We start from the raw sequence: 27,251 nt of genomic DNA, 5'->3' as shown, positions 1-27,251 counted from the left end.
ACACCACATCACTATTCAATGGGTACCTAGCCACTGTAACATCGAGGAAAACGAAAATGCCCACGCTCTATTCCACGCAAATACTCCGGGATCTCCTCTTCAGTGGACAGACGCAATCAGTTCTACAGAGTTAAAACAAATAGCTTCAAATACGTGACGCCTAAAAATAGAGGAAAGGCATGAACAAGGAACTACTCTCGCAGCTCCACCACACTCCTCAACACGCGAGGCCGCTGCCACTTGGCGCCAAGCCCAAACGCACTGCCTACCCACACAAAACATTCTGCACTACATAGCTGGAAAAGAAGGATTCCCCAAGTGCACACATTGTGGCGGATACCTCAATAGACCCCATACACTCTGGGACTGCCCGGGTAGCCAACACGCACTTCAATCTATACTTAGCACGCTACCAAAAAGAGCACACACATTAGAGGAGTGGCTGGCTGACCAAACACCACGTATTGTGGCCGCCTTAACGGAGCTCACCATGGCGCTTGGGCTTGGAGTACCACAAGAAGCGGACTCAGCCCAATCAAGAGCCGACGCCACCAACGTCTCACCTTCGCCTCCGTTTTTGGCAGCCTCTCACAACCACCCTAACGCCCAGTAGCCCCGGACAGGGGGCCGGAATGAAATAAATGTTTCTCTCTCTCTCATAGTATCACATGGAGAGGCCACGGATCGGAATGAGTTTTTTTTTTTTTGCGAAGGTGCGCATCATCTCTGTGGAAGCAGATGCGGCAGTTGTTGCAGCAGTAATGAGCACGTAGATCTACAGCAGCGCTGCTCACTCCGGCGGGCTCCACCGCAGCACACGCAGGAAGAATGTTGGCGCATGGGAAGCGCGGATTTATCTGTTCTGAATGTTAAAGACTGAGGTATCTTAACGTAAAACTTGCATAACAATCGGGATACATATTCGTTGTGTCATTGAGAGAACAAATTATCCGGCGTTATGACCTCTGTCAGAACTTAATGCCACAGTGTCGGCCTTGATATTCATATGCTCACAACTACACCCGCTCTAGCGCTTCATCATACGTGACACTCAGGTATCTTTACGTAGCTTCAATTCCACATGCATTAGTCCAAACATCCATGCTGTTATGTATAAAGCACAAAAGATGCATAAAAAAGGCGATAGACGTGCAATATGAAATTTAACTCAGTGGATTCGAAGTCATTGTGGCATTCGAGGCAACACAGAGGTATACAGTTTAGCACGTGCGCCGCATACTGAAAATGAGACTCAACTGATATTTCTCTGCTACAGCGATACACGGAACAGGTTGCGACAACTCTCTGTCCGATTACTTGAAGGATAGTTGGCTTGAAATTGGTTGCCGAAACTCCATTTTATTTGAAGTTGACCCAAAAACCCTGCCGACAGTTTCAGTTACGGGTAGATGTTTTCTCGAAAGAATAACACGCAGACTGCGTCTAGGTGCACCGTACACGGTGCTTTTTACGCTGAACAGGACTAGCAGAAAGTGCGGTGTATTCTTGCTCGGAATGAGATATTCAACACGCCTTGTTGTACTGCAGTATCCATGCTCAATATACAAAAATATACGAGATATATTATGAGCTCTGAACGATTGGTTCCTCTCACGGGGGAAAATACAGGGGCCATACTCCACCATTAAACTAAAGAAGCGCGTAGTTAGCGCCTTGAAGAAATTTTTTCTTAAAGTAATAACAACTTAATATCATTACTAGAGCGTAGTAATTATGTTCTTTCGTATAATAGTTTTACGAAGTACCCTTCACTTTCACTTCGTTACAAGCTGAGGTGTAAGCTTACATACTGTTGCATGGCAGACTGCGTTCCCTAGACATACATGGGGGGGTGGGTGGAAGTAAGTGTTCTATATTCCTAATGACATTGCTGTAAAAATTCTGTTTTGTGACTTAGCACGGACCAATTTGAAATTTATTCGAACTCTGCGTTGGCCCTTTCCGACCTATAATAACTGGTTATGTTGATATTGTATTTCGTTTTTATTTTGCCTGTTTAATTTGGGCCTAAAAGATGTGTAACGTACTGTCCGTACTTTTTTCCTCATTTGCTTCTTTTAACTGGCCAATTATGTATAAATATTGTTTAACTAAAAAAAACGATTAGCGTGCATCACCCGTGGCGCAAAACTCTCCTGCACACATATTTCATAAAAAAAACTTCCAATAAAATCTCCGGGACTTACGAACCTGCAAAAGTGTTAAAGGGATACGTTGGGCGGCACATTAGCCGTAGGCTTTAATAATGGGTCAATAGTTCAAGCTGGCTTACCCACGCCTATGCAAGAGCATTGTGGAAAATTTGACCTGGCATTTCCAGAATTACCTAGGTATGCCTCAGAGGCCTATACAGGCATGTACTTGTTGGAAATATTTCAAGTATACCTTCTGGATTTGTACACCAATGCCTCTAAATAATATTCTGGTTCTTCTTACCCAGGTTGCTGGGAGGTCCAGCTGTCCTGTGCGCCCTTAGCGCGTTCGTTCTTATGACACAGTATCGCATTTAGCTTCGACCTCTTCAACCTGTACATAAATCTAGCCCCGAGTTTAGGCCCTCTGTTCATCGTTTTCAACAACCCATTACCTGAACCGCCAACCAGATACTTATACAGTTTGCATTCCCTTGCATACATACGTTACCTAATAGGAGCTTGCTAATCCTCAATGAGTAGGTTTTGCTCTTTCTGTAGCATCTAAGCGGCCAAGAAAAATTTGGCCGCTTAGATGCTTAGAAAAACTAGCAGCACGTTGAAAAATTTCCCATTCAAGCCATATGACTTCTAAGTGCATGCTATTGAAATGGGCCTGAGCTGCAGTTGAACCACTAAGCTATAATAAGTACACGCACAAACAACCACAGTTTCAAAACTTCCTAAAAGGTTCAACAAATCCGTAAAATTCAGTCTTCTACGACTCCTAACGGACGTGCCAGCTTGTTTTTTCCGCCAATTTTTTAGAGGGCGGCTGTTCACCTGGGTATCTCATACACACCTGCATGTGGGCACGTACACGTACAGGCCAACTAGCAGATTATTTCTCAGTGTCGCCGAGCAGTCGCGACGAATACCCGTAGAACCGTCAAGCCATTTCCTGCCTTCGGTCGTAACCTGCAACCACTCTCTCCTCAGCAGCTGCCACCCACTGTGCCGCTCACTGTCTGTGATGGGAGTATTTCAGACGACGAACGCGTTCGACTTGTTCAGAATTTTTTGCGCACCATAGCCAAGTCACGATGACTACAGTAGACGCGGCTATGTACGGACGGCTCGCTCTGGTGACAGGAGGTGCGAGTGGTATCGGCAAAGCGGTCTGCCACTTACTTGCCGCCGATGGGGTCACCGTGGTAGTTGCTGACATACAGCTCGAGGCAGCAGAGAATGTTGCACGATCTCTGCCAGGTAGGTTAAATATATACCTTTCTTTATGACACCTCTCCCCCCCCCCCCCCCCATTAAGCTCGTGAAAAATTCGTAGCTTCAGATTTTCTGGAGTAGAAGGTTGCTGAAAATTCAGCAGCAATTTTGATACTTAAGGAATGCCAGTAATATCAAGTTAGTGGCGAACGCTGTTTTGAAGGCAATTTTAGTAGTAAATCGAACCTCCGTTTGCGTTTTCGGGTAAGGTAGTCGAAAGTCCACACAATTGGCACACGTCGAATTATGTAGAATATTCTAGATGTGCGCGCTGCTCAGTGCCGACGCGTATTGTGATTAGCGTTGCTTCGATATAGCAGCTTTGCCTTAAAAATTATGTTTTTCTCCTGTAACAGTAGTGTGGAAGCGGCACTAATATAGTCCAGCCAAATTACTTACAGAAATCGCAGCGTGTTTTTGAACGATGAAGTGCCGGTGGTGAGTAATTTTATCCGTTATGAGTATAATCGTTCTAGCCGAAGATGCAATTGGTGCCAATTTGTTTAAATATTTTTTTCAGTCTGGTAGAGTTGTGCTTTTTATTTTCTACAATTCCGCCATAACTCCTCTCACTGTAGTAAGCAGTAGTTGAAGTAAGTGAACGAAAGATAAATGCAAGTGAGCATATTATGTTGTATCCTTGAAATGCCTGTATGCCTCAGGTGCTCCTAATTGCACGAACAAGAACATGAATATGCAAGATTCATTTGCTGTCTTCTCACAAATGATGGTTAACCGTTTGCAGCCGGACGTGGCTGTAGAAAATGTCTTTCCTTCGAATGGGGAGGCGTCGCACTAGTATGCGTTCAGCGGCATTCCGCTACTCAGCAGCAAAAATAGCGCGGATTAGTCTAGGTGTCGTCGTCCCTAAAGCACTATCTCTATTCTATTCGATCAAATATATTTAGAGGATTGCTCTGACTGAGTGACCCGCAACCGGAACGCTAAGTAATCTTTACTTTGCAACGGACTGTGTCAAGTGAAAAACAAGAAGCAAAGGACGAAATATAAATAGGCTGCAAGCGTGTGCGCTAGCGGATCATTCTGTCTTCATTCTTCGCCACTCGCTTGGCGTAAACAAGCAAAATGAAACAAAAGAACAAAGCCGTCATCTAGGTCCTAAGCAAAACATGTGACGACCGCGCTACACCTAAAGTAGCGGTGCAAGCGCGCTCTGACGAATCCGCAAGCCCTGTTTAACATATAAGACCTGCTCGCACAGATAATCGAGCTCGCACTTGCTTTCTGTAAACATCGCGAATATCCCTGGTACGAATTATACTTTTGATCAATACGCTACAGCTTTCCGCCCGCCTGCTTCAATGCCTTTAGGCGGTCCCTTTTCTGCAGAAAAGGAAACGGTTCTCGCACCTGCGGTACGCCTAACAAGGGCTAGGTTACTGCGCCAAACGCCATTCACACAACAAACGCCGAGTACACGACAAAATTGCGAGCGGAAACTGTGTTTTTAAGTTAGACCAGTGCGACACAGGCCAGATCTACGGGGACTACTGGCAGCCGCGGCAAACTGCGCGGAAGAGCGAGGAAGGGAGGCGACACAAGACGAGGAGGAACTTCGCTGGCCCTTATAGAGGCAGCGACATTCCTATTCGCCAAATATGTATCAGAGCTCCCCATCTCCAAACACATGAACACGCCAGGCGACCCGCTCAATAGGGAAGCTATTTGGAAATCAGTATTCTCCACTACCTCCGACAAGGAAACTGGCGAGTCACTTCTAATGTTTAAGTTCAGCACACATTCTAGGGGAATTATTGAAAACATAGGTAGGCTGACGTGTATGCCAAACTAGCCAGCGACTCGTGTGCCATATTGCTGATACAATTTTGGCACCAATGAATATTGTTGCTATCTGTTCCGTTCGTGCAATTACCAAGGGTTATATATAGGATATAATGTAAAGCACGATTATGAAGCTATATAATTCTTGCCACATCAGTTATTAGAAATTCTTTTCGCCCTTGAGTTATGTTGATGTTTATTACTTCATTTTGTCGTATACTTTTTCATGTATTTTTATATGTTTTTTCATACACGCATATACATTGTATAAAAAACAGTTGCCCGCAGTCACAAAAACCACCTGCGCAAGAATGCAATATAATGCAGTTCGCAGAAGTCAGAGGTTGGTGGAGGCCAAGCATGGGTGTGAAATAATCAGGTGGGGGTGTATTGACCGTCTTCGGGATATGACAGAAGTTGAAGTAAAACTAAGAACACAGGAAGCACTCTTCTGGCAGCTGTCTGTGACCCCTCGCATGCTCTATAATAACATATGATCCTCTCCCTTATATTCCACTGCCTGTGTCTTTCCATCTTACATTTCTTAAGCCCCTCCCTTGTCACAGACTAAGCTTTATTTCTTTTTACTTGAGTGAATGCACGTGTGTTGGTGTTTTCGATGTCCTACGTGTTGCCTTCTTGTTTTATTTTTGGTGTGCTCCGTTCACCTTACGGACAAAATGCATCGACTGAGCTGTGCATGCTCGTAATATCACTCTTGGTGAATGCTGGACCCGCCCGCAACGTCAAAATTATATGTTTATTCGACCTTGTCTAGGTGCATCTGCACTTCTTTCAATTTATTCAACAACGGAACCCATGGTCGACTTCCTTCATATATATATATATATATATATATATATATATATATATATATATATATATATATATATATATATATATATATATATACATATATATATATATATTGTTACGGTGAAGTGAAGGAAGACGTTGAGTTGGACTAGAGAAAGACGAAGTCTGGCGGTTGCCTGAACGCCATATCCATCATTTGTAAATATAAGTTATTTTACACTCGTGGGCCTGCTTTCTTCCCGCAACATTTTGGTGGAGGTGCTGGGTACCACCACGGAACTTCGCAGCGGACGTCATCTACCTGCTGCCACAATGGCAAATCAACCGACACAAGCGACAACGCCTCGGCAGCCCGTGCCCACGGTCATCCTCACTCACCCACGGGACCCGGGAACATTTTGTGGCACGGACAACGTCGACGTCGAGGACTGGCTTACGATGTACGAGCGAGTGTGCGACAACAACAGGTGGGATCCTACAATGATGCTTGCAAACGTAATATTTTATCTGAAGGGAACTGCGAAGCAATGGTATGACACACATGAAGCTGACCTAACGAGCTGGGATGTTTGCAAAGAAAAAATGCGAGACCTGTTCGGCAGACCTGTCGGTCGTCAGCTGGCAGCTAAAAAAGAACTTGCGTGCCGCGCTCAGACGTCCACAGAATCCTATGTCGTGTACATACAGGATGTGCTGGCCCTCTGTCGCAAGGCTGATGACAACATGACCGAGGCAGACAAGATTGGCCATATATTGAAAGGTATTGCAGACGATGCCTTCAATCTCTTGATGTGTAAGGATTGTGCCACTGTGGATGCAATTATTAAGGAGTGCCGGCGCTTCGAACAAGCGAAGGGTCGCCGCGTCACTCAAACTTTCGACCGGTTGCCCAATACCGCCGCGACATCTTCTTGCGAAGACCCGCCGCGGTTCGTTCAGCCCGCAGGACCGGAAGAAATAACGCGCATCGTTCGCCGTGAGCTTGAGGCCATGGCCCCGGCTCCCGTTCGTTCAGACTGTCGGGAAAGCGTACCCGCTATCTCCCTTATACAAGCGGTCGTTCGGGAGGAAATAGCAAGTTTGGGCATTCCATCTCTCTGCTCAGTCCGCCATACCAACACCTACCAAATTTCTCCGACCGCTCGCTCCCGGACGCAAAGCTTTCCACCACTCCGTCGCAACCCAGCTGAATGGCGCACAGCGGATGATAAACCCATCTGTTTTAATTGTTCCGGTATTGGACACATCGCCCGTCATTGCCGCAACCACTGGTCGTCGCCTCCTCGGTGGTCGTCTCCGAGTCACTACAGCCAAGTACCCGACAATCGCACTTTCTCGCCCTATACGCCGACTAGGAACATCAACGCCGACAGTGCTCCATCAAGATCCAGCCGATCCCCGTCTCCGCAAGGTCGTAGGTCCCGTTCGCCTCTCGTTCACCGCTCTTCGTCCCCTTCTGCAACCGGTCGCTTCGCTTCGGGAAACTAGGCGGTGCAGCTCCCGGAGGTGAAGCTGCAACTCCGACCCGGCCCACAAATCCTCTATTGACCCTGCCTACATGTGGAAACCTGCTGGACATTGAAGTCGATGGCGTTCCTGTTAGATCTCTCGTTGATACAGGAGCGCAGCTTTCAGTTATGAGCGCTGCTCTCCGCCGCCGGCTCAAAAAGGTTCTGACCCCCGCCGTACCGTGCACCGTGCGAGTCGCCGATGGGAGTACGTCACCTGTCCTTGGAATGTGCACAGCACGTGTGACCATTGGGGGCCATTATGCCGTTGTTCTATTTATCGTCCTTGAACACTGCCCACACGACCTAATTCTCGGCCTCGACTTCCTTTCGAAACACTCTGCCCAAATTGACTGCTCCGCAGGTGTTGTACAGTTGGACCTGCCGCTTCCTGCCGACGCAACCACTTGTGCTCCACACCGCTTATGTGCTGCTGAATTTGCAAGGCTGTCTCCACAGGCTGCTACAAATGTCCTGCTGACGCCCTGTCCTCCCGTACCTGATGGCGAGTACGTCCTGTCGCCGCTTACTGACGTGGTTTTGTCGCGTAATATTGCCCTACCGAGCACCTTAATTCGGATCCGCGAAAACTGCGCTCGCGTGCCCATCCTCAATTTTGGGTTCTCGTCACATGTTTTGCCACACGGTATCGCCATAGCGCATATCACTCCTTTGGAAGAATTTCAGATTTCTTTTTTGACCTCCGAATCCTTCCTCAGTACGAACGGACCTTTGTCATCCACTCCTTCGTACTCGACGCCTGCGGACGATGTTTCTAAGATGATCGCCCCCGACCTTCCTTCCGAGCAAACAACAGCTCTTCGTCATCTCCTGTCATCTTATCGGGACATCTTTGATTTGGACGACCGTCCACTTGGCCAGACATCTGTTGTCACGCATCGCATCAACACCGGTGACGCCAGCCCCATTCATAGGCGGCCATATCGTGTCTCGGCAACAGAAAGGGCCATCATACAGAAAGAAGTAGACAGGATGATGGACAAGGACATCATTGAACCCTCCAGTAGCCCGTGGGCATCACCGGTTGTCTTAGTAAAGAAAAAAGATAACTCGTGGCGCTTCTGCGTTGACTACCGTCACCTCAACCGGATAACAAAGAAGGATGTTTATCCCTTGCCTCGCATTGATGACGCTCTTGACTGCCTTCACGGATCCCAATACTTTTCATCAATTGACCTCCGCTCCGGCTACTGGCAGATTAGCGTCGATGAGATGGACCGCGAGAAAACCGCCTTTGTCACACCGGACGGTCTGTACCAATTTAAAGTCATGCCCTTTGGATTATGCAATGCGCCAGCTACATTCGAGCGCATGATGGACTCTCTCTTGCGCGGCTTGAAGTGGTCTACATGCCTGTGTTACCTCGACGATGTGATTGTGTTTTCGCCGAACTTTGAGAGCCACCTGCGGCGCCTCACAACCATACTCTCCGTGTTTCGCAGGGCTGGCCTTCAGCTAAACTCCTCCAAGTGCCATTTCGGTCGCCGTGAAATTAACATGCTTGGTCATCTCGTCAACGCCGCCGGAATCCAACCTGATCCACAGAAAGTTCACGCCGTGCGAAATTTTCCTGTACCTTGTTCAACGAACGATGTCCGTAGTTTTCTGGGCTTATGCTCTTATTTTCGGCGATTTGTGAAAAATTTTGCGGACATCGCTCACCCTCTCACTGACCTTCTTAAGAAAGACGCCTCTTTCTCTTGGGGACCGCTACAGGAGAAAGCCTTCTCTACCCTGATTGAGCGGCTTACCACTTCCCCGATTCTCTCCCACTTTGACCCTTCTGCGCCCACTGAAGTACGAACTGACGCGAGTGGTCATGGCATCGGCGCTGTCCTCGCTCAGCGTCAACAGGGCCAAGACCGTGTCATCGCTTACGCTAGCCGCCGCCTTTCCACGCCCGAGCGAAATTACTCCATTACTGAGAGAGAATGTCTCGCGCTCGTATGGGCGGTCGCGAAATTTCGCCCGTACCTTTTCGGTCGGAGCTTCTGCGTTGTCACCGACCATCACGCCCTCTGCTGGCTCTCCTCTTTGAAGGACCCAACTGGACGACTTGCACGTTGGGCATTGCGCCTACAAGAATATACATTTTCTATTATATATAAGTCAGGACGCCTGCATAAAGACGCTGACTGCCTGTCCCGCAATCCCGTGGATCAACCGGACGATACCGATGCAGACTCGGACATCAGTATTCTGTCCCTCTCCGGCTTCCTCCACATTGGCGACGAGCAGCGCAAGGATCCTGTTCTTCGAACACTTATGGACCGCCTAAGCTCCTCGCCCAATGACCCGTCCCTTCGGATGTTCACCTTGCGCGATGGAACTTTATACCGTCGTAGCGTTCGTCCTGACGGCCCGGAGCTCCTCCTAGTCGTCCCCAAGCACCTTCGACTCACCGTGCTCCAGCAACTTCATGACGCTCCTACTGCTGGACATCTGGGCGTCACTCGTACTTACGACCACCTGCGGCGCCGCTTCTTCTGGCCTGGCATTTATCGCTCTGTGCGTCGTTATGTCGCTTCTTGCGACCTGTGTCAGCGCCGGAAGACGCCTGCTATGCCTCCCGCTGGTTTGCTTCAACCCATTGATATACCTACAGAGCCCTTCTTCCGTGTGGGCCTCGACCTCCTTGGTCCGTTTCCAATTTCCATCAAAGGAAACAAATGGATTGCTGTAGCAACCGATTATGCCACTAGATATGCCATCGCACGAGCCCTGCCAACCAGCTGCGCTACAGATGTCGCCGACTTCTTACTAAAAGACGTCATCCTGCACCACGGCGCCCCTCGCCAGTTGCTGACGGATCGCGGCCGCTACTTTCTATCGAAGGTCGTTGATGATCTGCTCCGCTCCTGTTCTACAGAACATCGGATTGCTACCGCGTACCACCCTCAAACGAACGGCCTCACCGAGCGACTCAACCGCACACTCACTGAAATGCTCGCCATGTACGTCTCCAACGATCACCGCGACTGGGACGTCGCTTTACCATACGTCACTTTCGCATACAACTCGTCCCGTCACGACACTGCCGGATTTTCACCATTTTTCCTTTTGTACGGCCGCGACCCCACCTTGCCTTTTGACACATTGCTACCTTCCGCAGTACAGTCACCCAGCACTGCTTACGCTCGCGAGGCTATTGACTTAGCCGCCCAGGCCCGAGATGTCGCCCGTCATCGCCTCACAGTCTCGCAAGCTTCTCAAAAGCGACGCTACGACCTTCGGCACCGAGACCACCATTTTTCACCTGGTTCCCTTGTCCTTCTCTGGACGCCTTCACGTCGTGTCGGCTTGTCGGAAAAATTACTGTCCCGTTTTTCTGGTCCGTACCAGATCTTACGCCAACTGTCCGACGTGACCTACGAGATCGCCCCACTCGGTCAGCCTTCCGTGCCTCCCAACTTAACCAGTGATGTTGTTCACGTCACCAGGCTCAAGCCCTATGTCCCCCCAATAAGTGAGGCTGTTTAACTTGCACCGGGACGGAGCTCCCCCACCGGGAGGGTGATGTTACGGTGAAGTGAAGGAAGACGTTGAGTTGGACTAGAGAAAGACGAAGTCTGGCGGTTGCCTGAACGCCATATCCATCATTTGTAAATATAAGTTATTTTACACTCGTGGGCCTGCTTTCTTCCCGCAACAATATATATATATATATATATGTCGGAAGTAGTCCTTGCAATACGAAATCCGGTGTGCTATGATTGATGTATATATATATCAATTGGTACGCGTGTATGTCAGTAACGCGTTAAATAACAGGCTCTGGCATTAAAACAGGTGAACGGACGAAACACGTAGGAAAATTACCAGGATTTTACTGTCATTTTGGCCTGGTAGTGGCCATCACTCAAACGGAAATGGGTGTTCGCAGGAAACGTCAGTAACACCGTGTTTTTTTTTTTACGTGCTTCTATTCTTTGTTCGCTTGTTCGCTCTCGGTTTCCCTTCCCCTAGTTCATATATAGGTATAAACGAGAGGAAAGGAAGTCGAGAGGCCCCATATATATGAACGAGAAGGCAGGGGTTAACGGAGGGGCCCTATTTTTATTAAGCATATCATAGGAAGCCAACAAACAGTGACAAAAACGGCGACATAGGGGAAATTACTTGTATATATTAATTGAATTGAAGAAAGTTTAAATTCTTAGAGCTGAAACTGAAAGAGCTGAAAGCTGAAAACAACTTGCCGCAGATGGGGATCGATCTCACGCCTTCAAATTACACGTGCGATGCTCTACCGATTGAGCTACCGCGGCGCTGTTGTCCCATCCACTTTCTTGGGTATATATGTTTCTTTTTTACTACTAGAACTAGCCGTGGGAGTCTTAGCCAGGGCCACCACGCGCAAACCAGTCGTTTGTTGGCTTCTTGCGATATATATATCTATGTATATAAGTGTGTGATTGTGTGTGTTGTGTTCGTGCCTTCGTGAAAGGGATGGTGAACGGTCCTAAAGTTCTAGAATCTTCTTAATCACGACCATACAGAGCGAACAGACAACGAAGCCAAAGAAAGCATTTATGAAATCAGCTGCTCTGGTTGAAATTTAAATCTAGAAGTTATCTAGAACAACTTGAGGGTGGAAGAATTAATATTATGGTTTCATACCTACTTACCAACATTGACCAAAATGCATGCATATTTCGTATAACACAGCACCCATAATGCACAACAAAGCGAATGAAAATTAGTTGGCAAGCTAAAGAAACCAAGGTGGACCTTCACTGCTCAAATTCTTAAATTGGTCTTAGAAACACTGGTGAGTCGGGGGCTTGAGCATGTAGCTCCTATTTGGTCACCCTACCACCATAATCAAATTACCCCATTGAATCTGTGCAGAATGGCTCCACTCGTTTTTTTTTCGAATACATGGTTATCAATTTATCATAACGGACATAAAGCTCGTTCTTTCACTTCCATCTTTAAGCATCCGCGTGACACCACGCTTGTGCGCTTGAATCACAAATAGTTTTACAGTGCCCGCACCCTGCGACGTGACAGGGTGGAGTCAGTTTCTCGAGAAACTGCATGCTTTATTGCAAACAGGAAACGCTTAGCTCTCCCTGTACTGCAGTGTACTCTTTCCTCCGTGCGCTTACCAGATCATTCACTGTGCACAGGTGACGCCAAGCACCAGGCCATGTACGTTGACGTGGGTGAACCGTTGTCCGTGGAGCAGCTCTTCACTGGCATCAGGAGTGCGTTCTCCGAACCACTGAGCATCGTCATCCACTGCGCCGGTATTCTGCGCGCGGCGCCACTCTCCCAGTGCACGGATGAGATTTTCGATGAAGTTATCAAGACTGAACTTAAGGTGAGACATCGGTCGGTGAAGCTAATGCGTAGCATCTTGAGCCCGGAGTAAACGTCCTAGTTTAAAGATAATTTGTTACAAATTAACTATTGCGGCGAATGATGCCCTGCCGCTTCCAGCGACACGTAGTTATCTTGCAGAACTTCGCCGTGTCGGATGAGAGTGCTGAGGTGCAACAGCTTGGACTAAAGATGTCGCAGGGCCTTTGAAATAAAGCATAGCCGCTCATGGTGATTAGTGAGCACAGACACACACACAGACACCCTTCTGCTCCTCTCACACATCGTGCCTTGTGGTAACGAAAATAAATTAAATTACGTGCCAAAAGCACTTTCTGATTATGAGGCACGCCGTAGCGGAGCACTCCGGAAATTTTGACCACCTGGGGTATGCTAACGTGCACCTTAATCTAAGTACACGGGTGTTTTCACATTTCGCCCCCATCGAAATGCGGCCCCCATGGCCGGAATTCGACCCCGCGACGTCGCACAAATGAGCTGGAAAATGGTGCCTGTTGTGAAGGGGAGCGGGCTCATGTTTTGTTTTGTTTTGTGTTTTGTATGATATATGCAACTGAGTCTGTGTTAAGTAATATTATGCAAGATAACAGATTGTAATTGTATACTTAGAGTTATTTGACACAACTGTATTATAACTAGTTTCTATGTAAAAACACGAAAATGTCTATGTATTTCTGTTTAAAGATACTCTTATAATCACACTTATTGTGTTGCTACACCAGCCACTACCGTGCCTCTCTGGGTGACCGGAGCTTTGTCAAACCGAAGAATTTTCGGTTTTTTTTTCCGGCTCTCCCTTTTTTACCTTGTATCGAGTGGTGAAAATAAAAAAATCATGATGATGAAGAAGATGATGATATTCGAAGACAGAAACCGGCAAAAGTGAGTAGTGTCTTCAAGTGGTTCAACGCGCCACGATGAGACGTGTTTTTCTTTCTGTTGTTCAGTGAAGAAACAATGACTCAAGCAATATTCCAATTATTATATTCAAGAGAGAGAGAGACAAAAAAGAAGGAAAGACATGGAGGCTAGCCAGTGTACGTACCAGCTGGCTACCCTCTGCTTGGAAAAGGGGTAAAGGGAAGTAAAAGGTTACTCAAGTCACTACAAATCACGCAATTACTGACGCCAGGGCGTCGCCTGAGCATTGCGAAAACTGAAGATTACTTTTGTCCTTATGATATATAGAAGGGATTACCAAACTTGTTTCTGGTGTTTTCAGGGCACCTTCCTGGTGAACCGTGCAGCTATTCGTGATATGCTGCAGTCTGGGAAACCGCTTTCCGATTGGAGAGGAGCCATCGTGAACGTTTCCAGCCTTGCAGCCAGGTGCGGCTCTGTGCAGCCGTGTGCGTACGGCGCTGCCAAGGCCGGCGTCGTGGCTCTAACGAAGTCGGCAGCGTCGGAAGTGGCGAAGCATGGCATCCGCTGCAACGTTGTAGTACCCGGATGGGTGGATACCCCGATGATGGCCGAATTTGTCGAAAGCAACAAGGCGATAGTTATCTCGAACACACCGCTCAAGAGAACCGGCCAACCAATGGAGGTAGCAGAGGCCATCAAGTTCTTGTGCTCGCCCAGAACGAGCTCTTTCATCACGGGAACTGTGCTTGAAGTCACCGGGGGATTCAAGATGTGAATTATTTTTATTCCATTTTGAACATTGACAAGCCACAATAAGTATACACCCAAAGCGAGTCTGTTAAATATCTCGTGTAAACCTTCCAGGTCTGAATTTTCTGGCACTTGCTCGAGTGGCTTGAGAACAAAGTGGATGTAAGCATTTGTGTAACCTTGGATAAAAAGATAGGACCACAAGGTAATAATGTTTTCTTTAGGTTGTTAATAATTACCGCGATGACGGCTGAATGAATGCAGGTTCTGCCTTTGTTGTGGCAGTCTGATTTTCAGATATGTAATAAAGATCAATGGCGGTGACATTCAATTCTTGTGGTCAATGGAGTGTCATGGGCACCTGCTTTGTCTAGAGGTCTGGGGTGTTGCAACACCACGAACCGAAGCGTACGTGGTAGTAACATACCACACATGGCTGTGTCCTGTTTAGTCGCATCTTGGAAAAGATTACATGCCTCTAGATAAAGACACAACTTCAGTACAAAATATTTGCATGAGAAAACATCATCGAAGCCGACTATGATTACTGCAGGGAATTATCATTAATAATTGATAGAAAACCAGAGCTAGTCTACAATATGAGCAACGATTTTAGAAATGAGCAAAATCCGCCTAAACAGAATTTGGGAAAAACACGGAAGAGTTTTACTAGACTGAAATGGTGCTACGCCTGCAATCTATTATATAGGTTTTACCTTTCAACCAGCTTAAACTTAAAGCAATAATTAAGAGAAAAATATGCAGCAAATTTGCCAATATAGGTATATAAACTTCAGAAAGAAGACGACCACGGGAGTGCAGACGTGGCTACGTGTCGGCTCCGATACTTTCCTATGTTATTGGCGGATTACCGAACGTCTCGTGGAAATTCTTCTGACCAATGACTCGCGGAAGCTTCAGGACTCCCCCGACGCCACGTTTTCCCAGGTGGGCCCATTTTGTGGACGATAAGGAGCGCCTTCTGTCCCGCCACGGAGGCGGGGCAAGCTAAGCCTAGCATCTTCACGTGCGCCAGCATTGCCCGGCCGCCGCGGCGGCGAGGCGTGCAAAGCCTAACGTGTCGTCGGAGCTCATTGGAGTTCCCCGTCACTGATGGCAACGTGCCAGGCCGTTCCCGGCGTTAAAGGAAGTTGTCCAGGATAGAGGAACAGAGATTAGGCCGGAACATTTCGGCGAAGGAGCGGGGTGGTGTGTGATGTCAAGAGGAAGAAACAGGCCGACGGTGCGACCGAGTCGGCGCATAACCAGCAGGTGCCCATGCAGCAACGGACGGTAGCCACGTCGACTACGGGAATCATCACAGCGCAGTACAAAAAGAAGTACGGCCATCAATTGCAGCCGATTGCCATGGCAAGCCGAATGCCAGAGTTACCGCCGTGCGATTACAAAATCGTCGTACGCCCTCGAGGCGGTTTCAACGTGCGCGATTGCGAGACGGACCGCATTTACTGCTGCCTACGCAACGCAGCTGGTGTAAACAGAGAAGCGGCCGGGGAAAACAGCATATGCCTCAACGTTACACAGAACATCGTGGTGCTCAGCACGCCATCTGAAGACAGAGCTAAACGTTACGGAGTCATAAACAAGCTTTGCATCGGAGACCGAGAGTTCGAGGCGAACACCTTTCAAGCTGCCCCTGAGAACACGTCCACACTTACGAGGGCCTGATTAAGAACATTTCCAAGACCGAGAGCCCGATAGAGGTCATGGTTAATCTAGTTACGTAGTGCAACCCCGGAGTGCTGAACGCCAAGCGCCTGAGCAACACGGCCAACATAACCGTTTTGTTCGACGGATTCCGCGTACCGAGATACGTATATTACGGACCTGTGCTCGTCAGATGCTCCCTCTACAGGAAGCAGATTGACGTGTGCTTCGAGTGCGGGAGGATGGGACACCGCGCCGACGTGTGCCTCAATCCGAAGGACGAGATTTACCGTGGATGCGGACGCAACAACCCGTCTCCTGACCATCGATGCGAGCTGTGGTGTCGACTGTGCGGCAAGGGACACTTCACGGGAGACTGCAGGTGCAAGGCGAGATACAACACCCCGTACATAGTCAAGCGTCGCCAACTAGAGGAAAAAAAAAACAAGAGAAAGAAGCGGCCGCAGCGTACGGCAGCGGTTACAACAGCAGCAGCGACTGTAATGGCAACAGAGGCTATTACCTCAATTACCCTGACATAGTCCGTCATTGAGTCACCGACAACCGAAGAGGAAGCTCGACTAGCCGGGGAGGGTCCGATCCCGATCCCTATTCCGCTCTCGCAACTGGGCACAGAGGCCGAGAAGCACGTCGGTCCGGGCACCGCAGCTGTCGGCCACATCAATCAACAAAGTCAGCAACGGCAGCGGCGGCAGCAACAAGGTCACAGGAGTACTGGGCAGTAGGTGAGCTGGGCAGCTGTCGCCGATTCTCTCGGCGGCGGAGGGCTCCAGCGGGCCCGCCGTCGGCGGCGTGCGAGCGATAGAGCGAGTACTACGACAACGCCCAGCACCATTAGAATCGATGATTGCCGAGCTTAAATGCGAAATTGCGTTCCTCAGAAAGGAAAATTTCAAATTGACAGGCGAGGCTGCGTGACCGCAACAGCATCAAACGACGATGCCGCCGACCTCGGCACCTCGATCGCCGACTCCGACACAGCCTAAGCCGGCCGGGATGGACACGGCCGACGACAGCAGCTCGCTGGAGACAGCGGACGAACGCGAGCATCGTCCAGTTACAGCGAAAAGGATCGCACTAGATTCCGCAAGACCCGACACCAAACAGCGATGCGGCCGTTACGAGAAACTACAGAAACGAGTAGACACGATCGAGAAGAGCCTCGAGGAACGTTTTGCAAAACAGATGGCACATATAAACAAAATGTTCAATAATGCGGTAGCTAAGCTCTCTGAGCAAATAATGCAAATGTTCGCCGCGCACTTGGCGCGCACAGACGACATGTAGAAGCGAGGCTGCCCCTAGCTGCGGGCAGACCGATAAGAACGGTGGGCAAACCCTACGCTAGATAGCAACAACAGAATCAGCAGCAGAAAAACTCGCTCACAGACGTAGATACACAACCGTAGCAGCAACCGAAGCAGCAACCAAGTCGCCTCGATGACGACAGTTTAAATTAAACACAAGCATCACCATGGCTACACACGCAGCGAACCACACTAACACTGAGAAACAACAATACACAATCTGGACGTGGAACTGCCGTGGCTATAGCATGTAATCTCCAGCAATTCATACAGCCACGAGACGAAAGCGGACGTGATACTTTTACAGGAGACAAACCATCCGGTCAAACTATCTGGCTACAAAGCCATAGACACGACTGCGACCGACAACAGGCAAAGAAGGAAACGGGCTACACCCTGCGTGACGGGTGGCGCGGGGCCGGGGGTGGTGGTGGAGCGCAGGCCGTTGCCCCCGCCACGCCCGTCGATAGCCCACGTGTTCGTAGAGTTAATTCCTAAGGGCGGCCGAGGACTCTTCGTCTTTAGCGTGCAGAGCAAACCCACGCTGCAGCACCGATTCAGCGACCTGCTGCGGGGGGCACGCGCGGCTTACGGCGGCGAGCCTCTACTTGTTGCGGGCGAGTTGAACGCGCCCCACGGAGCTTGGGGATACGCCCGAGAAACACCAAAGGGCAAACACCTTCTGGAAGACTCGCAAGACCAAAGGCTTGAACTGAACGCGAATCCCGCTGATCCTACACGCAGGTGGAACAGCGTGAGTGTCGACACACTTCATGACCTCGTATTTGTTCCGAATGTAACCACAGCGCACTGGCAAAATACGGAGGAAGATTTATGGAGTGACCACACGCTGATCGAGATCACGATAGGCACGGGCCCGAGCGGTCGTGGGACTAACCCTGAAAGCAAAGGCCCTAAACTCAAACTTGTCAAGTGGGACACGTTCCGGAAGAAACGAGAAGAAGCGAGGCGAGGCGACGAACCGATTACGGAGATGGACGAGTGGAACGAGACACTCCGAAGGGACGTAAACGCGGCAACGGGTGACGTTCCGCCTGAGGCGAACCTTAAAATGATGTACAGTAGGCTCATACACAGTGGAAAGCAACGCGAGCAGTCCTAAAGAGATGGAAATGTCATAATAAGGCGTTGCGCAAACGCATAGCACAATTACACAGAGACACCGAAGGACAAATCGAGTGCTTGGCGCCTCTTTCGACAACTATTAGATCCGGAGGAGAGTGGGGCCGCCCAAGACCACAAGACTCTTACTAGTAACTTACTAGTACTAGTACTAGTAAGAGATTATAAAGGCGATAACTTCCTCGACGCAATACGTGACCGTTACTTTAATAAGGCCGAAAGCATACAACGCGCCGAATACGACGGCGTCGCAAAGGAGAAACTGGACGCGAAATTTAGCGAAGCAGAAATTCAGATAGTCCTGTTCGAACACCCGATCGGCGCCCGGCTCGGAACGGGTTACCAAGACTCTGCGTAACCTAGACGACGAGTCAATCTCCCGCTTCACGACCTACGTCAACGAGTGCTGGCGAGGAGGTTCCCTTCCCGAAGCATGGAAACGGGCCCGCTATATCATGATTCCAAAACGCGGCAAGCAAGTTGCGTTCGATAATCTAAGACCGATTTCGCTTACGTTTTGCGTTGGCAAAGTCATGGAACACGCAGCTCTCCCGCGTTACCGACTTTCTCGAAGACCGTGACGCGTTCCCGGACACCATGCTAGGATTGCGCCGCAACCTCTCCTCACAGGACGTATTGCTTCAGTTTAAACACCAGATCGTAGACGACACTACCAGCTCCACTAAGGCAATCCTCAGCCTAGATATTAAAAAGGCCTTTGACAACGTTAAACACAAGCAATCTTAAATACATTTAGAACATTAGGACTAGGCCAAAGAACGTATATTTACGTTAGAGATCTCCTCGCGTGCAGGCGTGCATGCATAGTCGTTGGCGACGAGAAATCGCCGGAATTTGAGACGGGTCCGTGCGGCACGCCGGAAGGATCGGTCATATCACCATTGCTCTTTACTTTAGTTCTACTCGGTGTAACCGAGAACTTAACAGAAATAGAAGGATTGCATCACACTCTCTACGCGGATGACTTCACCCTCTGGTTTTCCGGGGGAGGATGTGACGGTTGTAATGATTGGGGTTGGGCATGAAATAGATGGTAGCTGGCCCGTGCCGTTGTCCAACTCATCCACGTTGAGGATGTTGTGGAAGGGAAGGACTTCTTCTCATTGAGAACGAGGAATATGGGATTTATTTACAGTATCTACATGGAGAATGTTACAGTTCATCAGTCTAGCATGACTGAAAGAGAATGCACATTCAAGAGCCGACAACGGCTGCTTATAAACACTCTGTGCTCCCTAGATCCCTAGGTGAACGAAAACGGCCGTTCAACCTTCGACTAATTGGGAGCGTCCAACGTCATCGCGCCTTTGAGGGGGAGAGTTTACACACTGACTTCCGCACAGGTTTCACTGGCCACATCAATGTGAGAGGGTTTTCACAGACACGGGTCTTGCCCTGAGCAGGCGCCTCTTGATCCCCGAGTTGACCCCGCAGACAGTAACCGCCGCGTCTGTCCATTGACTGGCGACTTCTAAGGCCCGTGAGACGGCGCCGCAAAACATCTACCAGGAATTCCACCGCTCCAAACAAACCGTGACGGTGACGGCGAATCCACTAACAATACTTGGTCCGCCGACTACGTCTAGATGCATACTACGCCCTTCGTATGGGGATGCGGCGCATTGCCGTTCTTACAAAGCGAGTCGCCGCAGCGGGTCGGGCAGGTTTCGACAGGTGCTTCCCCAAAGATCGCCAGCCCCCGCAGGTCGAACGTAATACGGTCAAGTCGAGGGAACGCTACAGGCAGGAGTATATGCGGTCAAGAATTACTTGCTTTGAACAGGCCTCGTGTGCTCGGCTACCAAGTCCGAAATCTTAATCTACAAACCCACAAGGAAAGGTCGTAAATCCCTGCGCGACGAGGAACGGGAATATTGCAAAATGCACGTTATATTGGCAGATGGAGCTCCCGTAGCGCACGAAGACAAAAGTAAAATCATGAGGTTATACCTGCAGGCAAATGGCTATAACGGAGAGACGGTACGAAGACTTCGTCGTTCCGTAGATGACACGATTCGACTCTTGCGTCGCATCACTAATAGGCGCGATGGTGTGCGTGAAGACTGCGCGATCCGTCTCGTGCAGGCGCACGTGATAAGCCGCATAACGTATGTTGCACCCTACCTGAAGTGGATAGGGTGCGAAAAAAACAAGGCCGAATGCATGATACGAAACGCTTTCAAGAGGGCGGTCGGCGTTCCACTCAACGCAAGCACCGACAAGTTTCTAGAGCTCGGACTTCACAGCTCACTTGACGAGTTAATCGAGGCGCACGACGGTGCGCAAAACCAACGATTATCTAATTCAAAGACAGGTCAACGCATCCCCGAGTCACTCGTCATCGCGTACTACACACAACATGGAGAAAAGACGGCGGTACCGGCCTCGGGCCATGACCGCCTGATCATCCCGCCGCTTCCCAAAAACATGCATCCAACACACCACGACGGGAGACGCAACAAACGAGCAAGAGGCCTTCAGAAGAAGTTTGGCAACAGCTACTAGGCGGTGTACGAAGAGGCTGTGTGATATGGAGAAGGGAGAAGCACACAAGCGATCGCTGTTCTAGACCGAACGGGTAAGTGCGTCGCCAGCTCCACGGTGAGAACGGCACACACGGAGGCGGCCGAAGAAGCGGCGATAGCCCTAGGACTGGCCGCGGTGCCGAACGCTGCGATCGTGATCAGCGACGGGCGGGAAGCGGCCCGCATACTCCAAATTCGTGACGACGGTTACTCGTCATCGCCTTCGCAACCACAAAATTCTACGGTCTTACTCCTGTGGATCCTGGCACACACTGATGTCCCGCTCGCGGGCAACGAGGCGACCCACACCACGGATCGAGGCCTCCCACGCCAAGCCGCCGCAGATTATTTGGCCGCCGCTCTCGCCCTCGAGAGCGGGACATCGGATCTGCCGGATCGGGACACAAAAACGGAAATGCAGCAACAAGAATCATAATGGGCGTGAGGCGATCGCCTCACCAGGTTCATAGGCCTCACCCAACACTACAAACTCGAAAGACCCACATTTCCGCCACCACACGATAAATTAAACAGGAATAAGGCCCTAACTTTACGTTTGCTCCAGACACACGCCTACCCTAGCCCCGCCGTCTTACATCACTGCTAGCCTGATTTATATCCAACATTTGCCTGCAAAGCTTGCGGACAGAGAGCAACGCTGCGACACGTGCTCTGGGAATGTGCCGGCAACCACGGTAAGGAGATCGCCTCCGTTCGCGACGCGTCCGTAATCGCGGCCGTTGCCAGAGTTCAGGAAGCCTCAAAGCTCGCTTCTTCCCGACGCCGCCCCGGCTGCGGGAGCCGCCGGGGACCTTCTCCGTCAGCGTCGCCACCGCTGGGAGGCGGCTCTCAAAAGTTGGCAGACCAGCTCTGGGCCGTCCGGTAAGGCGAAGATGCCAGCCGAGTGAAAGGACTTCGAGCCGCCGTCTGAGGCCACCACAACAAAAACTGCCGGACCATTCTTTAATAAAGTACATTTTTCTCTACATAAACTTGTGATTTGGCTCCTTTCAAATTGAAACGCTGGACTTCATGTGATTTTGGTATGAGTTTTAAAAACAGTGTGATTTCACTATAAGAGCCAATAAAACATTGTCAATTAAGGATACTGCTATGCTTTATAACCACTGGGAAGAAATCCGAAATCGTCAAAATTAGTCTGACGTAACCCACAACGACGTGGAGCATAATTATATCGTTAATTCGGCACGTAAAACACTAGAATTAAATGTATATAAAAATACTGGGAATATTATGAAAAAGAGCTGGTTTATCGCGAAAGCATAAGCAGCCTCTTTTGTATTCTTGCATAACATTTTTTGGTGAGCACGACTGAAGCCAGGAAGACTATAATCAACACAATTTGCAATGAAAGAACCATGCTGGCTCCCTCCCATTATTTTTGTAGCGCTCTCTTATTAGGCGGGGACTCTGGATAATTTTGAACCGTACACTAACACTATCTGGCTCATCTTTGATTAAAGATACAATCTGCGCACAGAGCTCGCTTGAGCTATTCGTCCTATTTTGTTTCGACCGCGTTTCTAGAAGAACGTTGCCTAGTGTCATCGCAGCTCTATGTGACATAGTTTCTGTTTTTCGATTTTGGTCATTTCGAAAAAAAGCTCTACACACACACACGTACGCACATACTCACACACACAAACACTTATATATAGTTGAAGAAACGAAGGGGCACACTTACGAAAACTCTAACGTTTCGGCCGAGCCACGGCCGGAACGTTAAAACATAAACATGCAATTTTCGTATATGTGCCCTTGGTTTCTTAAACTAGCTATGCACCCGACCTACCAAACGTTTTCTTGAATTATATACATATATATATATATATATATATATATATATATATATATATATATATATATATATATATATATATATATATATATATGCGTGTGTTCTATTAATAATAATAATATTTGGGGTTTTACGTGCCAAAACCACTTTCTGATTATGAGGCACGCCGTAGTGGAGGACTCCGGAAATTTTGACCACCTGGGGTTCTTTAACGTGCACCTAAATCTAAGCACACGGGTGTTTTCGCATTTCGCCCCCATCGAAATGCGGCCGCCGTTGCCGGGATTCGATCCCGCGACCTCGTGCTCAGCAGCCCAACACCATAGCCACTGAGCAACCACGGCGGGTGCGTGTGTTCTATTCAGAAGACAACAACAATGGGGGCATTAACGGACTCCGTCTATTGGGCGGCTGAGATTGGGAGAGTACGAAGAAGACGTGCCTCTCTTTCGTTTGTTTTTGCACAGGTTGTCCCGTTTTTCTTGAAGAATGTCTCCCTGGGTTGTGTCAGCGTTGTACCGCGACACTGGTGGAGGTGCGGTGTAATGAGCTCGCCTGATGCTCCGGGGTTCTTCTGGGAGTCGTTCTTCAAGCCAGTTACCAGTTACGACATCATTTACGACATCCGTGCATCGCTTTACTCGTCGACTGCTAGGCCTTGCCCCGGAGTTCTCCCGTCTTCAACCACCTCTCTCCAGGAGCTCCGGAGATCTCGCAATGGCCGAAACCAGCCCACCGCAAGCACCCCAAAGCAGCCGGTTTTCCAGTCCACAAGAGTTAACCGTTCTGCGTTCATCGCGGTACAGTCTTCGAAGACATTGAAGACTGGCTTGACAAGTATGGACGAGTCGCACAGATCAACCAATGCACTGAACTGCAAAAGCTCTCACGGTTTCTTTCTTCCTTGACGACAGTGGCCGTACTTGGTACGAGAACCGTGAAGCTTGCCTAACGACACGCAATGACTTTAGGACGAAGATCACGGATATTTTTGCAAGTGCCGACCGACGCGACCACGCCCAGCAGATGATGGAGCTACGGGTGCAACAACCTAATGAGTCGGTCATAATGTTCGCCGAGGGAGGACATGGCCCGCCTCTTTCGTAGTGCTGACCCAAACATAACCCAAGATAAGAAGTTGCGCGACCTCATGCGAGATATAAAAGAGCAGTGGTTCGCGGGGCATGTGCGGAATCCACCAGTCGCCATCGCTGGCTTAAAGGGCCCCTGAAACGGTTCGGACAAATTTTGTAGGCGCATAGGGTACAGCTTAAGTAGAACATTCGCACCACAATTTAAGTGAAGCGTTACGTATTAATGGAGTTACAAGCGATTAGAAGTTACCCTCCTCCCTAACCATGCCTTTCCTCCTCAACTAGCTCGCCGAGCGAGCGGTGCTAAGCTCCGCCTTCACTGGTCCTGCGTCACGATGCGACGTCACATCATCCACGTCCGGTTTTGGAGCACGCCTCCTCCCGCGCGAGACCTCTCCGCTGGCCGCTTGGCCGTCGACCGAGAGCCATCGAAGCAGCGTGCTTTGCGAGCATTCTGTCGTAGCACCGAAGGTGGCCGGTATTCCGGTAACCACAGGCAAGCTGGTCATTTCGGCAAATGACTGGAGGCATAAACTCAAGCTGATGAAGGAACTTCAGAGTAGACGTACGTGAGCAGCCTGATAGGTCTGCACTGTCCAGACACTTGTTGGCGCAGCGCTTAACCAGTCAAACGAAGCGCTAATATTGCTCTAACCAAGTGTAAAACATTTTAAACATTTATAAGAAAAACGTGTTGATGATTACACTCCTGTGAAAAATACACACCAGCAGCAAAGAAGAATGCACTTCGTTGCTGCTACTGTGTATGGTTGAGCTCTGTGCCACCAGGTGGCTGCACCGTGCAGACTATTCACATTTACCTTTCTGCTCATCTCATGGCTCATCCCGGCGCAGTCAAGCGGCCAGACCCTGTCCCCTTGCGCTTGTGTTTGCCCTAATACCGGACTTGCGAAACGCTATTGCGTTAGTAATCTTCCGCTGTAAAGTGACGGCCACAAAAGCACAAATCCTGGCGCCTATCGGATAGCCGCAGTCCGATGCGCAGCAGCCAGTTCGCTCGTATGCTGCCTTGCAGAGAGACACGATTTCACAGCTTCACATCTTTCCATTCGCTACGTCTGCAGCCCACAACGCAACAAGGGTGATTCATCGCGCTCACGAAAAGACTGATCGACACTGACGGCGGAGCTCTCGTCAAAGACTGCGCACGTTGTAACACAAGCAGACGACACTTGGTGTGTGCCGGAAGTGCTCAAGTGTACTAAAAAACTATTCTTGTGTATTCTCTTTAAGTTATTTTCTTTTTACAAAAACAAAGTAACTAACATTCCAACTATTACGAGCATCATTTGTTCACCATAAAGTTGGAAAAATTATATACCACGCGCCCTGGTCAGCCAATCAGATAGCTCGCCCATGTGACATCATATGGGTTATTTGCATCATATGGGTAGGGGCGGCTTAATATTCCGCCGAGCAGTGTGCTGCGATCGACAGCGATGTGCATTTTTAAAGCCTTATAATAAATTACACGCTTTACGCAGAGCACTTAGATGTGTCAATTAATGATCAGAAGGGCCTACTCTAACGACTCAGTACGTTTGTAGAAAATCGCCAAAATCGTTTCAGGGTCCCTTTAATCAAAGAGGCTACGGCTATTGAGCGGGCCCGTCATCAACGCTGCCGGCAGTACGATCGACTATCCACCAGCACTACAACCAATGCCGCCGCAGGGACTGCCCGGTATCAGAACTCATTGCGTGAAGTGATCAGAGAGCTTGTCAGAGAGGAAGTGCAAAAGATTCTGACACCGACATTAGATAGACCCGTAGCATCAATCGCCGGAATGGTGCGAGGCGAAAGGATGCATGCGTTCCCGGCAGCCGATCTTCAAGATTACCAGCGCCCCATGACTTACGCCGCCGCTGTCCGACGTCCACTACCCGTCACAACCACACTCCCGTACCAACAGCCTCCGACAGCCGCTCCTTGGTCGCCGCCGCAAGAGGAGGCTTCGAGGCGCACACCCGTTATGCCGCTGCAGTTACACTACCAGCCGTCGTTCGCGGCGCCTTGGACAACGCCGCAAAACGACGCTACGGGATGGCCGCAATTTTGTGGAACCGACGTATGGCACACCGTCGATAGGCGACCATCTTGTTTTCACTGCGGAGGCGCCGGCCATATTTCGCGTAATTGCTGGCATCACGACACATCATTTCGACCTCATCGTCCGTGGTCCTATGGCCGACGTTCCATGATGCGCCGCGACGACACTGCTTTTCGGGGTCCTCCAATACCGCACCAGAATGACGAATCCGTGCGCAATGAGAGGTCCGATTTCGGCCATCGCTCGCGCTCTCTAACGCCTCCACGTCAGATGGCTTCGCCTACTGGACGTACTTTAGCTTACCTTCGAGGACGAAGGTTGCCTAGCCCACGCCGGGGAAATTCAAGGCGGTGACCTCTGGGGGTAAAGTTGCAGGCCCGCCGCAAGGCATTAAAAAGCGCCCAACAGTCTCGCACCAGAACGCTGTGAAGCCGATAACCAACGAAAGAATTGTGAGCGCCGACATCGATCTTTTCTTGGACGGGGAGCCGGTGACAGCGTTAGTCGACACTGGTGCCGACTTCTCTATAATGAGTCTGGAACTTGTCCGCCGCCTGACGAAAGTAAAGACGCCATGGCCAGGACCTCACATAAGGACGGCATCCGGCCAATTGCTGATGCCGAAGATTTATTTCTCGATTTAATATCGGACATTATTCTTTCGTGTACGCTGTCATCGTTCTTCCTGTGTGCGGTAAAGATTTGATTATTGGAATGGATTTTCTCAAATAATACGGTGCCGTAATTAACATCCCGGATCGCATGGTGACGTTTTATAAGAGTCCTGGTTTACCCATTGCTTATCTCCGCAACACCATTCCTTTCGTCTAACCGAAGACGACGTTATAATCCCACCTCGATAATGTACCCTTGTTTCGGCAGCATGTGACGTACCGTTTCATTGCGAAGGCGTTGCCTACCAAATAACCACATTGTTGTCCACTCATGGAATCTCGGTTGCACAAGCAATCGCAAATGTCACCGACGGGCGCGCAAACCTGTTGCTAACAAACTTTAGCACAGAGCGACGGCACCTT

General features: G+C 49.4%; 1 protein-coding gene across 1 annotated transcript; it reads left to right on the top strand.

The window, feature by feature from the left end:
* The first annotated feature begins 3,215 nt into the window (after window positions 1-3,215).
* LOC135901861 ((3R)-3-hydroxyacyl-CoA dehydrogenase-like) lies at window positions 3,216-14,793 on the top strand. Its single transcript, XM_065431694.1, has 3 exons — window positions 3,216-3,422; window positions 12,718-12,911; window positions 14,154-14,793. The coding sequence occupies exons 1-3, from the start codon at window positions 3,257-3,259 to the stop codon at window positions 14,568-14,570; spliced, it is 777 nt and encodes a 258-aa protein (XP_065287766.1). The 5' UTR covers window positions 3,216-3,256; the 3' UTR covers window positions 14,571-14,793.
* The last annotated feature ends 12,458 nt before the right edge of the window (window positions 14,794-27,251 follow it).

This window comes from Dermacentor albipictus, chromosome 2, assembly GCF_038994185.2.
Source record: "Dermacentor albipictus isolate Rhodes 1998 colony chromosome 2, USDA_Dalb.pri_finalv2, whole genome shotgun sequence".
Lineage (NCBI taxonomy): Eukaryota > Metazoa > Arthropoda > Arachnida > Ixodida > Ixodidae > Dermacentor > Dermacentor albipictus.
This window is presented reverse-complemented; position numbering and strand designations above follow the sequence as displayed.